Source organism: Puntigrus tetrazona, chromosome 11 (assembly GCF_018831695.1).
Source record: "Puntigrus tetrazona isolate hp1 chromosome 11, ASM1883169v1, whole genome shotgun sequence".
In the NCBI taxonomy this organism is placed as follows: domain Eukaryota; kingdom Metazoa; phylum Chordata; class Actinopteri; order Cypriniformes; family Cyprinidae; genus Puntigrus; species Puntigrus tetrazona.
In genome coordinates this window covers 19204129-19218981 of record NC_056709.1, presented here as the reverse complement: position 1 = coordinate 19218981, position 14853 = coordinate 19204129, and the positions used below count along the sequence as shown (strand labels likewise).

Below are 14853 nucleotides of genomic sequence, written 5' to 3'. Positions count from 1 at the left end.
TTGTTCTCACTCTTTCACTCGCAGGAACACTTACCGCTTGTCCAGACAGCATCCTTTTTGTGGATATCCGTGCAGAGTTTTAGTGATTTGTCGTATTTCAGTAACTTTTTCTGGTACCAACATAGTTGCCATGTATTTAGGAGACTGTGTTAGCCAGAGTTAACAGAATCCTAAGGTGGCCAAATATGATACAGTTATCCGTATCCATTGTACGAGAAACAAAAGAAGCCAAGGCACGTCATTCTCTATCATGACAATATTTCTTTTAGAGGACATGTTTTGTTTTGGCTGAACTAAATTTGCTCATGGATGCTCGCTAAGGGACCTGTGATTGTTCTTTATGTCACACGATAGAATGTTTCTGTCCGAAGATCAGTAGTTCACAAAATGCTTTGTCTCTGTCACAGACACTGTATTATGTTCTTTGATTAATTCGCAAAGAGGATGTAATCATTTTTGTAGTGTTTTCAGCCTTGGCAGAAGCAAGTGTTCTCGACAGCATTGACAGTATTGCAGCGCGCTTAAGAGGGACGTTGTGAATACGGAGTTTCTTTTATTACAAAACTGCTAGGCCAGAACATGCAGCAGAGCTGTGAGTTGTTATACGATATGAAAATTAATTTCTGTCAAAATTCCAGTTAAAACTGACAGAGGACACTGTAAATGTAACTGAACTGCTAAAAAACACAGGTGAAAATAATTACACTGTCGATATGATTTGACACAAAAGGGTTTTATTTTAATTGGAATCCTAGAACTTCATTTTTTAAGCGTTTGGGGGAAAATACATTGTACACACAGTGATGGAACAATAACATTTTCCAGACTATATGTAACAGAGCCTTACCTTTTAAAGGACCATTTAGAAGTTTGGGGTTAATGTTTTAAAGCTGCATTTGTTAAAAATGTAAAGACAGTAATATAGTGAATTATTACAATTATAATTATTATGGTTTCTGTGTAAAAAAAACAAAAATGTAATTTATTACTGTGGTAGAAACACTGAATTTTCAGCAGCCATTACTACAGGATCCTTTAGTATATGATTTGGTGCTCAGGAAACATTTCTTCTTATTAACAGAATTCAAAACAGTCCTGCTGCTTAATGTTTTTTTTTTTTTTTTTTTGTAAAAACCTTGGTACTAAATGATCAATATGATTTTTTTTATCCACATGTCTGACAGTAAAATTAATTCTGATTATACGCAGAACACGTGAAGCCAAGACTAGGACAAGGCGCAAGTCTGATGCGTCAAAATAAAATATAACTGCCCATATACAGTACATTCAGAGTGAAAACAGTATTATTAAATAGTGTTTCATTACAACTGTATAAAACCATTGACAGCATACTTATTCAAAACATCAGCACCTTGAATACTAAGCACCTTATTCTGCTGTCATGCTTTCTAATGTACTCTAAATATACATCTATGTTATAATATATCATTGCATGCTTGTATTTAAAAGTTTTCAGAAAACGTAAAAATGTAGCTATGATTAAGACATTGACTGCTTGCATTAGATCAAATATAAATGTTATGGAGGACACGTAGACAGAACACCCAATCAGGGGGCAGCTTGTGATACTCCAATTTATTACCATCCAACCTCAATATCTTCATACGTGAATATGATGCGGGTCCTACTGTCCTGCAGAAACTGCTGACGTTGAACTCTGGAAGAAAAAAATAGTAGAACATTATTATTATTATTACATATTTATTTTATTTTATTTTTTTACTTTATTTTTTTTTTGCTATTATTTAACCTGTATGGCAATTTCTTTATCATCGTCATCATCACTGCCGGAAGGGTATTTATTTATTTGACATTTGTCTCACTTGACTTTCATAGTAAGCTACTTTATCAAGCAGGTTGAGATTGTTAAGCTGTCTGTTTCTCCCATCTGTCTTTTTTTGAAATATTGGTACTGCGTTACCGCTTCCACTTCCACTGTTTACTGTAGATGGAGATAGCGAGACAATGAGGTCAGCATATTCGGCGATTAATGTGACATGGTGCTTCAGAGAATTTGCAGCAGACATTAATCGTTCAGTAGATCACACACCAGTCAAACGGCACCGTGCAAATAAGGCACAGGTGCTTCCATTGACACCTTCGGTGAGAAAACACACTTCATCTTGTTTTAAATTCTTATTGTGATGGTAGCATATCTGTACCATGTAGTCATAACTATGAGGTTTTTCTGGTGACATTACGACTATTTTCAGCACATAAAAACAAAATACATGTGTTTACAAAGCACTTAGGGCGCATAGCTGTTATTGTAGCTTGCTTCCACTCCTTTAAATATGATAATACAATTTTTTTTTTAGCATATTTTCTGGAGATTTATGCCAGAAAAACATCATAGTGTCTCCACCCTCAGACTGGAGCCTTTTAATGGCGCTAGTCAATACATTCTCTATTACATTCTTTCCATTTGTTTTCTGACAGGTTGTTTAACCTTTTCGCGACCTCTCCTTCTAGGCTATAATATATCAGGCATGTTTTATCATTTTCAATCGTGGTTGCTTGTAAATAATTTGAATATTATACTTCATTTTAAACTGGTAAACCGCTGCTGATGGCATGAGGTTTTGTTGTGTGGTTCAAAGAGAGGGAATCATGACCACTGCCTGAAAAAAAGAATGTCTGCTGAAGTCTTTGCTGTCCACCAGAGGCACGGCGGCTCTTGTAACTGAGCCCGGCGCGCTGCTGAGGAGGAGGGGGAGAACAGAGCGTGCTTTTAGCACATGTGGATTCCTTTTGGAGTATTCACAGATGTTCCCCCTCCCTCTCTTTCAGCTAACCTACTTTTTCTGGTCACCTTGTGTCTCTCCAGGATGCGTCTGTCTCCAAACACTTTGCGACAAACACGTTAGAGAACAGGGAAGGGGGAAAAGAAGACCAGCATAGAAGGGAAAGTTTGTTATTTCTCTATTTCTCCTGTCACATTTTCCATCACTTTTCCCATGGCTCATCCGGGTCTGAATGTTGATTCTCTCGTGCCAGGGATTATTTCATCAAGCCTGAGAACACGGCCTCATTATGATCAGGACACAAACATTCAAGCAGTTCTCGGTCAAGCATTTGGCGAGCTCACAGTGTTGTGTTTACAATCATTTTTGCTCTTGGCTGATATTTAAGACTGTAGCAGACATGCAAGATCGCAAAAACTAGCACTTCCCATGACGGCATTTTTATATTCAGGCTTCCTTCTTATCACAGGGTCTGGGACAGATTCGTTTAGGATTTTGTATAGAATTGGATTTCAAAATGAATCAGTTCATTTCTAGAATGCAGCAAATACTGAATGCAGAATTGACACAGTTCCTTTTAAACTACTTCAAAATTCCAGTGTGGCAATTCAATTCAGATTCGTATAATGCTAGTTCCCAAATGTAAAAAAAAAAAAAAAAAAGAATTGTGTAGTTTGACACGTTGAAGTGATTTTGTGGATCAAAACCAATCCATGGTTTCCTGAAGTCTGTCAGCAGTGCTTTATATCCACTATAAACATCTAGTCTTGAAAACCTGCAGTAATATTTAAGTGTCACATTCTCTCCAAGTTCTGTTGGAGTGATTTCATGTTTTGTTAATGTAACATTAGCATGAGATTTCAAAAAAACTTTTTGTGCAACATAGTTTTAACGTGCCTTACTGCACGTTTCAAAGAGAATTGTCCACTGAGTGGCGCAAAACGTGTTTTTATTACGTTGATATATGTATGTATTGCGCTGGTTCAGAATTGCACTGTTGCTATAAGTTAATGCTATATCATTAAATGTGCCCTACACCAAATTCAACCCTAAACCAACCCGAAAGTTTTAACAAATGCAAAACTGATGAGAAAAAAATTAATTTGTGAGCCATGCTGGCAAAATGAATCGTAATGCGCAAATTAAAAAAATATATATTTTCATGGTCTTAAAATACCTTCAAAATTATATATGATTTGTTGGAATCGAACAAAAATGACTGAGCTACAGGCGATTAAAGCCAATAGAGGCAGATTTACAAATCACAAATTGTCCTCCAATCCTTTTCTTAATAATAATTAATATATTATTAATCACAATATAGCTATTTTTTATTTTTGTTGTTAAAATAAGAAAATATGCAAATAAACGGTAGTTTTGACGTGAATGAACACTAAGTTAAATCTTATGCACTACTAAATATTTTTTGATTGCATCATTATACTTAGTTGAAGTGTAACTCTTCTCTACAACAAGAACATACTAGACAAGACTGCTACATGCTTCGCCGCGATCTCCACAATAGATTGAATGTCTTTAACACCCCATCTACAATGATGTAATAAATAAATGGCATTTCTTGTGTTTTTTTTCCTCTTTCGTTATTTATTGATCCATATTTATTTCAATTACAGTTTTTTAATGGAAGTGTATATTTACCATTAGTGTATGCGAGGAAAAATTATTTAGAATAAAGAATAAATTAAAATTCGAGTCTGCACGCTCTATGCAAATGTTACTCATCGCGTTTTGTTTTCATTGGTTTGAAAATCATATTTCACTAGTTTGGACTCTCATCGAGAATTCGGTATAAATATTCATAAAGCTGGAATGCTGCGCTTTGTAACAACAGACCTAAACTTGAAGTGAGAAGCAGCGGCAGTCATCTAGAAGCGAGAAGAGAAAATACTGTACAAATACAGATATGTTTCATTGATATTTGGAGCACTGGGATCGCTAGAAGAGGGCTTAAGGAACTAATTTTTGTCAAAACCTCAAATTTTCACTTATTTTGCTTGTATCTCAAAATTTCGCTTTTTCGCATTCTGACTCAGGTCACATTTGTTGTTTATTCTTTAAATAATTGTGCCACAATTACTCTATTAATCGAAAAATGGTGACAGAGTTTTACTACCTCTAGTGTTCATTTGTTTTGGAAACTAAAGTGTTATGTACATGCTGGTACATATTTTGTGTTTTGCTAAAAAATTGCCCCTAGGTATGTTTATGCCATGAGACCAAGTAGAAAAAAAAATAGTGTTTTTCTGTATTTTGTCATGTCACAGATAATCTGTCATTAAACTTGGCATGAAACGCTCTCATGGACCGAAAGTGTTCCTTTGCTACATTGAACTTCAGCAGTGCTGCTTTCCCAGATAAACCTCAGTGCTTTTGATCGTATAAAAGAACCTTACACCAACTCACCTTGGATATGGTTAACCTCAAGATAGAGGTACTGAAGTGTGGTGGGAACTGTTGGGATTTCTGTCAGCTTATTATAAGAAAGATCCAGCTCTACCAGAGATGTGAGATTAAATGCACCAGGGTCAAGCCCTTCATTCCTCAATTTGTTGTGTCCAAGCCGTAGGTAACGGAGCCTATTAAAACCATGAATGCTGTTCTCAGTCAAGCCAGTCAGTGAGTTGTTGGAGAGGTAAAGTTGCTGGACAGATGGAGGCAGATGTTTGGGGAAAGTCTCCAGGAGGTTGTGACTAAGATCCAGGAGATTGAGGACTCCAAGACCTATTGAAAAAAACTAAATTATTAACTGTTTCCTGATGATTTATGCAGAGATGCAATCTATATCCGCTTATTTATCAGATATTAGAGACGTACTTTGCATACTTTTATCAATATTGTTTAATATCTAGCCAATCTCAAAAGAAATATTGGTTTTATTCTGTATTTTTATTTTTATCTTTATATTCTGAAAAGATGTGTTTGAAAAGATAAAAAAACAAAAAATACCTTTTAGGTCGCCCTCTTTGATGGTCGTCAGACGATTACCTTGTAACAAAAGTAATGTTAAATTATCCAGATTTTGGAAAACACCTTCAGAAATCTTTTCTATGCGATTATATGCGAGTCGCAGCTGCTTAAGTCCACTAGGCAGTCCGACTGGCACCCTTGTCAGGTTATTATTATTTATGAAAAGATTTACCAAGCGGGTCAGATTGGAGAACAACACATTATCGAGTTGCTCACTCAGTAGTTGGTTGCGATCCAAGATCAACCAACGCAAGCTGGAAGCGTTGGCGAACGTCCCGGATCCAAGGGAACTTATATTATTCCCTTGGAGAAACATGTACTGTGTGTGGTATGGAAGACCCGAGGGAAGCTGGGTAAGGCCCCTGTGGTCACAATAAAGAGCTGTTGGCCACTGAATAGGGCAGTCACACTCCAAAGGACAACTCTGTGTGTTAACAGCACGAAACCATCCGGGATCCATCCGATCTTTTAAAGTCAACACACTCGGCTCTCCTAAAAAACGGTTTATCCAGAGTGGTACACCTCCATAGTCCATGTCCATCGTGAAGGCCCATGTCGGCCCACACACAGACAGTAACAAGAAAACCGTGCTTATATCCATTCTCCCGCCTGCCTTAAGGAAACAGAAACAGCCTTTAGCTTTAAGGACGCTACACTCTGACTATAAAAAGAGTTCAAACTACTCAGAAAAGCTTATTTTCTTCTAATAGCAATAAATAAAAGCTTCCACACAAATACTGCTTAGATAAATGCATATTAAATGTTTTTTGTCATTCACAGTAGCAGAGCTTTCACATTCTTGCTTATTTAATTAAAACAATTTGACAAATACGAATTCATGTCTATATAATGTCTATTTCATTGTTAGCCACAGTGCCGCTAAATAGGCAAGAGGCTAAACTGCTTAAAAAAATGCTACTTGCCAGTGATTTTCTTCCATTCTTTTTCGTCACATTGCAAACACATGCATCATCTACATATGCGGGAGGAATGAGCATACCTTTCGCCTCTCTTCCCCGGCCAATTTTAGTTAGAAGAGCGTCTGAACTTGTTGAGAGTATCCCTGTAGACGTTTAAACGGGGCAACCTGAAGAGTTTTACGCGGCTACTGAAACATTCCTCTCACAGCGATGGCCTTTTCTTCCATACGGCTTATTCTCACTCCTTTTTTTCCCCAACCTGTCTCGGAAGCTTATGGCTGGAGTCTAACCACTGCACAACATTTGTTAGAAACATGTGTGCTGGCAGCATAGAAAGGGCAATCTTTACAGACAATGCCGATGTGGTTTAAAATCCTTTGTATTTAATACACATCACATAATGCGTGGATAGAAATCCTGTTTTTGATTCAATCTGACTTTCTCCTTCAAAGCTTGATTTTGAGTAATACACAACTGATGTGGAATCATATTTTAATGCTTATGCAAACCATATACTGTTACATAAACAACCTCAGTCCACTGATTGATGAACTGTAATATCACGTCATTGAGTCTGTGAGAAAGGGGAGTATGTTTGAAGGCAGTATATTTTCTCTTTGCAGACATGCCCTGCACAGCAGTCAGCTCTGGAACATCTAGCACAGAGAGCAATGGTTACAGTCAGACAGCTTGAGGGGGCCTGGGGAGCCAAACAGACCCCGTTCGTCTGCAAGAGAGCAAGAAAGAAGAAAAGAAGGAGAGAGAGAGAGAGAAAGAGAGAGAGTAGTTTAGTTAAGATAGCTTTAGCCCAACACATCAAAGCCCTTCCACAGGGATGAGACAATGTTTTAGGTCTGTGAAGGTCTGAAAAGTCAGAGTGCCCCCTAGCACTCAAATCAACCATGACAATCACAAAGCAAGGTTGTTATTATTTGATTTAATATTCTGTTATACCCAATGCTATTATTGTATACTCAATACTTCTTTAAACAAAAAAATCATTATTTTATACATTTATACATTATACATTTATACAATCATTAGTTTATTGCTTTTTTAAAAAAACGTTTTGCATGGAAATCTGAAAAAAAAGCACAACGTAAGTTGTTATAACTTTTACATTGATTATTTAACTGTATATGTTATATAAAACATATATACATAATACGTGTAGGTAAAAACATACATTTCTAAATATAATTCCTTATGCAAACATAACCTCCAAAATGTTAACATTTAAAATGATTTATAAAGTTAAAATAAATGTGAATATATTAAACTCTACCATATGTGTATCGAAACGTAACCATGTTACCATTTAATATTGTTTAATAAAGTCACATTTTAAGAATTCTTACAATTTCAAGAAATTACAATATATAATCACTGTATATTGTAAAACCTATACATATGTAGATGTGTAGATTATGACATAAATTATGAAACCTTTCACATATAGTAAATGAAAATGTTACCCAGACAACAGAACTAGTTTAGTTTATCCTGAAATTTCACAAAATGCGAAAGGAACAATGTTTTATAAAATGCCAATTTCTCAAGGAAAATGATTAAATCATCAGTCATAATTTTTATTTGCAAACTATTCGGTTTTACATTCAAATTTCAAACACCGATAACGACCCATGAAAAGAATTTGAAACCCTTTCCCTTAAAGTCCTTTGATCTCTCTTTGAAGGCTAGACAGGTAGTTTTTGATAAACACTGACTTAACTCTGAAACTATTGCTTTGAGCTTGAGCTAGAGTATTTTTGAAGGGGTGTTTATGTTATTCTGTTCCCTGAAACGCTGTAGACTGCCACTGGCTGCCAGATTTCTTTTCCATTTAAACAGAAGGAAATGAAGAACCTTCCAGTGCTTTTGGAATCTTACTTTGTAACCCGGCAGGCTATGCAGCTTGACAGCAAAAAAATAATGTAGTGGAATCAACACTGGAATCAAAACCTGTTGCTAAATTATTAATTATGTAGGGAATCGGTGTCTGGATCTCCTTCAGTATATATAGGTTTATGAATCCATGATTCCTTACACTCATGTTCTCCTTCGTCTCTCTTGTGCTTCGTCACTGTTCTCAATGTTTACTTCACAAGTCTGCGTACAGTTTCCAGTCAGTATAAATTGCGTGCACACATAGAACCAGTCAAAACACTGCTTACATGTGTATAGTGTGGTTTGTGTTCGCATTTTTAAAAGCATACGCTAGTCGTGTGAGCTGTTTCTCCCTTTGGCACGTTATGACTGAGGTCTTTGTGGATATTTTGTGGTTAGCAGACTGCCTTGGCAAAGTCGTGCCAAGCCAACGGCACAAGACAGGCAATCTGGAGGAGATGTTTCAGAGCGGGTATGATGGTCAGGTTATAGTTTACTTACATTTCAGAGCTAAAGTTGCCTGTAAAAGGTTATTCTTTTTTCCCAAAGCCTTGTTTGATCGATATATACTGCATATGTTACTTTAAAAGCTCAGATAAAGCCTGTTGATTAATCCCGGTCTATACGGTCGTATATGTTCAGCTATTTCCTATTGAGATCATCTGTGAAATTGACTCATATCTTGGCTGCAGAATCACATGCTTCTCCTTAAACTGATGCCTAGAGGGCGCTATATCTCAAACTATCTTCACTACCATGTGAGTTCAGATGAAATAGGCTAATATCATAGCCTATTTGGATTGACTAATGCCATAGGGTTACTAAAGTTTGCTTTGGCATGCTAATTTATTTAATATAATAGCTACCAGAATAATTTGTTCATGAAAACAAATGACCGCTAACAGCCTCAGTCTTCATTTACATGGAGGACTTCGCTGTAGATAACTTAGGAAAGCATGCCTCGCAGCGATTCAGGTCACCTCTGTTGTCTGACCTCTGTGCTGAAAAACACAAATCACGTATCATTCTAAAGTTCAAAGAGGCTAAGTCACGGCTGGAGAGAGAGCAGCAGGAGCAGGGACAAGGATGGCAGGAATGTAAAGTGTTTCCTGATGCTGAGTTCACTTCAGACCCCGTGGTTCTGGACCTGGAGCTTTTTCTGGAGACAGTCAGGCTACTTGCAGAAACAGTATGGAAAACATTATGTTATAGAGATCGAGTTTTCTATGCATCCAAATAGTGAACAGAATGAAGAGGTACTGGGGAGAGAAGAATTCTTATGCTGTTTCAGTCTATATAACTTTAATTTTCTTTCCCAAATAATGCTAAAATGTTTAGCTAAAGATTGTTTTATTAGGAGTTATTAGGTGCGTTTAGTAAGTAGATCAGCTACCCATTTACAGAATATATATTACAGACATGTATTCGTATGAAAAAATAGCACTTAATATGTTTTAAAAGATATAATTATTTCATTTAGCGGAGATTATGGATTATATGAATGCTATTAGTTAAATGTTGGTTTGCTTTTTTGGTTTTATTTCTAATTTAGTCTTCAAAAATTTGTTAATAAAGTCTTGTTTCTAATGCAAGCGTTTAGTGTCAAATAAAACATACTTTAATTAAAACTTGTGTATGTAATTTCCCATTTGCAAATTGCAATTTAGTATTAATTACTAATGTATCACATTATTGTTACAACTGATTCGTTACTTTTAAGCTGTATTTGAAAGTCTGATTTTTTCAATCGTTAAAGCGATCCCGCTTCACAAAGGTGCTAAAACGTGCTCAATTCCCACTACTACCCGTCCACACCTATGGTTTTTCAATCCTTCACACAGTAAATAAAAAGGGAGGCTCCCTCAAGACCTGTGTTTGTGATTCAGTCCTGGAGCTGTCAGAACATGAAGCTGTCTGGCTTTATGTCTTGTGTCGAATCCAAAGCCCAGCACCTCTAGCGTGCCACAGATCTGCTTACCAAAAACCAGCTGGCTGCAACCATCAAAGACCACAAAGAGAGGCCTCTCAGGAGATGGAGGACCTGACATTCCTCAGGATGAGTGCCTGGAGATATGAAACTCCAAAGCAGATATGAAACACACAAGAGATAGACTGAACATTAGCCACTACCATCAGTTAAATGACTTGAGTCATTCAGCATGCAGTCTGGTTGTAATCCGAAGGGAAAATGTTTGTTGTGCCTCTTTGGTGGCTTAGAGGTAAGAGGGGTCTGTAGAGCTGTATACAGCTTCCTCATTGATCAAGCTGTTGATAGTTTGGTCAGTCTTGCAGTGAGGGCCGCATTCTGCTTAATGAGAAAAGCTTGATGTATGCAGAAGCAGATGTCCCTAACATGTTCCACAGCTGGGAGTGATCGAGACCAGCCACTCGATGCTGGTGAAAAATGGACTTGGGATGGAGAAAGGCAAGTCTTCTGTAATTGGACAGGGGTTGAGAGGGGGCTTCGGAGGGTGGAGGCAAAAAAGCTTGTAGGGGAGAAAGGGTTTTTGCAGTCTTTGCCAAAGCCACTTCATTTTGCTACAAGGACTCGCAGTGAGACAAAGAGAAGGCAGAGCCTTTGCTAAACAGGTAGGCATGATGCTGTTTTCTAGTGCCTACTTGGAGGGTTTATTATTTATTTATTTATTCTGGTCTTATTTTGCCTTTCTGCATCAGTGGATTTGGTACTAAGTGGAACAAGCTCACAGTAGTTGAATACAGGTTGTGTTGCTGTTTGGTTTGGTTGCCATTTTGCAGAAATGCGTTTTTTTAAACAGTTTTTACTTAAATACCGTATAAATAAAAAAAAAATCTGACCTCTTCATTTTTATACAATAGCCACTATTGTTCAGTTGTATCTCACTCACGTTGTGTTATTGCCTGATCTGCAATAATTTCAGTGTTTTGTTTTTATCTATAGTTCCACTTTTAAATTGTTTTAAAGCAAGCAAAACTGATTATGGTTCTTTAGCCTTATCTGATGTGCTTTGGTTACAGATGGGTTTTGAGCATTTGTCATTTAGCCAGTGGTTTTCAAACATGTTTCTGGACATTTTGCATGTCTCCCTAATTTACACGTATTAGGAAAGAGCTCCATGAACTCAAATGAGCGTGTCAGATAAGGGAGACAAGCAAAATTTGCAGAGCAGTGGGTCCCTAGAAACAGGCTTGAAAACCAATGATCTAAACACTCTGGAAGAACCCAGCTAGAAACCCAGCTAGAAAAAAAACCCCAAGATTGTTTGTCTTCGCTATTTTACCTGGTTTCCCAGCCTGGTGAGGCTGGTTTAGCTAGTCACACAATGACCAAAACTACTAATAGTCAGACTGGAAAAATGTATAGCAAGTGAAATAACTTAAGCTGTTTAATTTTCAGCAGGGCATTTGGTTAAACCAGCTGACCATAAGCTTATACAGACAGGGTGAGCAGCTAGACCAGCTCAATCCAGTAAAGACCAGCAGTCACCGTTTTTAATTAACCCTACAAAAAGTGTTTTTTTGTCTGCAGCTGTCAAGTCTTTTGCCAGTGACAATGCAGCTAATTACTCTTCTGCTGTTGGGACTCCTGAAGTTTTCGCTGGCTCAGGACAGAGATCCTTTCCAGTGGCTTTCTTCCCTGCACAGCCGAGGTTATGCCTCTCTGCAGGCCGACAACACCGGAGGAGAATGTCCCGAGGAGTGCGACTGCCCTCCAACTTTCCCAGTCGCCATGTACTGTGACAACCGGAACATGAAACAAATGCCTTACATCCCATCCCGGATGAAGTATGTGTACCTTCAGCACAACCAGATCACCTCTGTCCCAGATAATGCTTTTGGGAATGCCACCAACCTTGTGTGGGTTTTGTTGCATGAGAATCACATTAACTCAGTAGGAAAGCAAGCGTTTGCCAAACTGGTGAACTTGGATCGCCTGTACCTGAACAACAACAACCTGACCGAGGTGCCGTCCAACCTGCCTCGCTCATTACGTGACCTTCGTCTCAATCACAATAAAATCACCAAGTTGCCCCCCAACGCTTTTGAGGGCATGGAGAATTTGACCATGCTTCTGCTCCATAGTAACGGTTTCCAGGATATCAGCGGCCTGAAAGGTCTGAAGTCGTTAACTCTGCTGGATGTGAGCGGTAACCAGCTCAAGAAGGTTCCTAATGGTCTTCCTGAGATGATCCACCAGCTTTATCTAGAGTCCAACTCCATCGAGGCAGTTCCAGAGAACTTCCTCAGCCAGTTCACCAACCTTCAGTATGTCCGTTTTTCTCACAATGAGCTCACAAACAAAGGCATCCCTCAAAACACCTTTAACAACAGCGGTCTGGTGGAGCTGGATTTGTCCTTCAACAAGTTGGAGAGCATTCCTATTGTTAGCACTAATCTGCAACACCTTTATCTACAGGCTAATCAGATCAAAGGTAGAGCACTTCTACACACACATATATATATATATATATATATATATATATATATATATATATATATTTATAATTACAATTTTTTGCAATTTACACTTTTATGTAAATGTAATGTAAAGTAAATGTTTTACATTTACTTAAGGATTAATTATTTCTGCCTTATTTGTTATAATTAGGTTTATTCATTGAAAACTATTATTCATATTTACTCATATAATCATAGTCCATGAATGGAATAACAGATGAAAGTTGTAAAAAATTAATAAAAATAAATAAAATAATTCTATAAATTAGTAATATAAAAGTGATATAATGATATATCTGGCGATGTAAAAGTGCAAAACATAATTTCTTTTTAAGACTTGTTTCAATAGAGTTGTAATCAGGCAATTTATTTTAAATGTAAATTTTCCTATTCTCCCAACATCCATTTTTCTGTTTTGCACAGATGTATTTTCTCATATTTATTTATTTATTTATTTATAAATAACATTTTGTGAGATTTTAAGATTGCAAACAGTAAAAATAAACTTAAGAATACTTCAAATTGTATATATATATTTCTTCCAGTGTAATTTAGTGAAACACAACTGTTTTGTGTTACTCCAGTGACTGATGTTGATATTGCATATAAAACTCGTTTTCCATTCGTTTCAGAGTTTACACTGGGCAGTTTCTGCAGTGTGGTGGATGTTATGAACTTCTCGAAGCTGCGAGTCTTGAGGCTGGAAGGAAATGAGATCAGTGCCGGAGACATGCCCTCTGAAGCTGCCCTATGTCTTCGTCTGGCTACTGATATTGCAGTGTAATGGCAGTGACCAATCAGCAGGGGGCTCTTTTGTTTCCCTCCAACATTATTATATCAGAATGGCATGAGTTTGCGTTGATGTACATTTTTATTGTAGGGAAATTTATAGTGCCTTGGGATGTTGTGTGAGAGGAATATAATTTCCTGTGGACTTTAGAGAGAAGTACAAAGAAGGAAGAGGATATTGAGAGATTTAGATAGGAAATGGAGATCCTCTGTAAAGGTATGTGAAGCTAGTTAATTTTTTTCTCAAATGCCACATAGCCATATGAATATGCCTTTCTGTGCTTTTTGTGTTTTGTGCGCTTGTCTGGCAGTTGGATGACAATATTGGCAGTGCTAAAAATCAACATTGCAGTTTGTTTGGTACACATTTGATTTACTTTAGGTTTGTGCATTCATGTCTCTTCAGGAAAGAAGTTTGAACAATGCTGTGAGTATTTATTCTACATGTGAGACAGAAGAACTTAATGGAGAACAGAAAGATCTTACTTGACTAAATCCATCTTTCATCTTGTATGTGTTTCCTGTATGCGTCTTCCATTCACATCTGAAAGGGGGGAAGGATAAACTTGAATGGTTGTGTTTTAAGAACAAATGTATTGCATGTGTTATAAAAAAAATGACTGAGGTTCTGGTGTTTAAACATGCCTGTAGACCTTTCGTGTGACTCAATAAAACTAATATTTTCATGTATGAAACGCTTTTACGTGAGTTTGAATTTTTTATATTGGCTCTTATTAATGCCTACGTAGAAAATAAAGAGAGATTAGTTCATGTAAAACCACATTTATATAATAACAGCAATCACAAGCAGCTAGCTTACTTTGTATGATTTTGATATCATAGATGATAACACAATATCTCAAGTCACCCTTAAGTCCACAATCAAACTTTGACATATGTTTCTTAATCATTATTTAACGATAGTAAGTTATTGCTGTTAAATCTTTATATGAATATATGAATGATATGAAATGTTAGTATTGCTACAAATAAAACATTTAAACAGACTGAGGCCTGAATCGAGGAAGTAACTTTTAAAGAAAACTGACAGTTGGGAGAATGTGGCT

The 14853-nt window shown here is 37.0% G+C and overlaps 2 protein-coding genes across 11 annotated transcripts in view; one reads left to right on the top strand and one right to left on the bottom strand.

The window, feature by feature from the left end:
* The window catches only part of fmoda (fibromodulin a), a 45273-nt gene that overhangs the window by 24304 nt on the left and 6116 nt on the right, over window positions 1-14853 (top strand). For 8 of the 10 annotated variants that reach the window (XM_043252364.1, XM_043252361.1, XM_043252359.1 and 5 more), the window contains exons 2-4: window positions 12069-12972; window positions 13630-13777; window positions 13878-14213. In XM_043252364.1, the coding sequence (XP_043108299.1) occupies window positions 12093-12972; window positions 13630-13777; window positions 13878-13920 (1071 nt within the window). In that variant the 5' untranslated portion in view covers window positions 12069-12092 and the 3' untranslated portion in view covers window positions 13921-14213. Of the gene's footprint in view, window positions 1-11041; window positions 11150-12068; window positions 12973-13629; window positions 14214-14853 lie in introns of those variants that run through there. The other 2 variants (XM_043252358.1, XM_043252365.1) reach the window with 2 other exon arrangements.
* zgc:113307 (uncharacterized protein LOC553753 homolog) lies at window positions 1127-6889 on the bottom strand. Its single transcript, XM_043252355.1, has 4 exons — window positions 6754-6889; window positions 5733-6366; window positions 5190-5507; window positions 1127-1678 (listed from the first exon to the last, which is right to left on the bottom strand). Exons 2-4 carry the CDS (start codon window positions 6352-6354, stop codon window positions 1527-1529), a joined length of 1092 nt encoding a protein of 363 aa, XP_043108290.1. The 5' UTR covers window positions 6355-6366; window positions 6754-6889; the 3' UTR covers window positions 1127-1526.

Excerpts from the sequence above, each read along its gene's own strand:
- zgc:113307 (XM_043252355.1), bottom strand. The coding sequence starts at position 6,354 with ATGGATATAAGCACGGTTTTCTTGTTACTGTCTGTGTGTGGGCCGACA. Across the intron at positions 5,508-5,732 it reads CAAAGAGGGCGACCTAAAAG|GTCTTGGAGTCCTCAATCTC; the intron begins GTATTTTTTGTT and ends TTTTTTCAATAG. Across the intron at positions 1,679-5,189 it reads TGAGGTTAACCATATCCAAG|AGTTCAACGTCAGCAGTTTC; the intron begins GTGAGTTGGTGT and ends TTTTTCTTCCAG.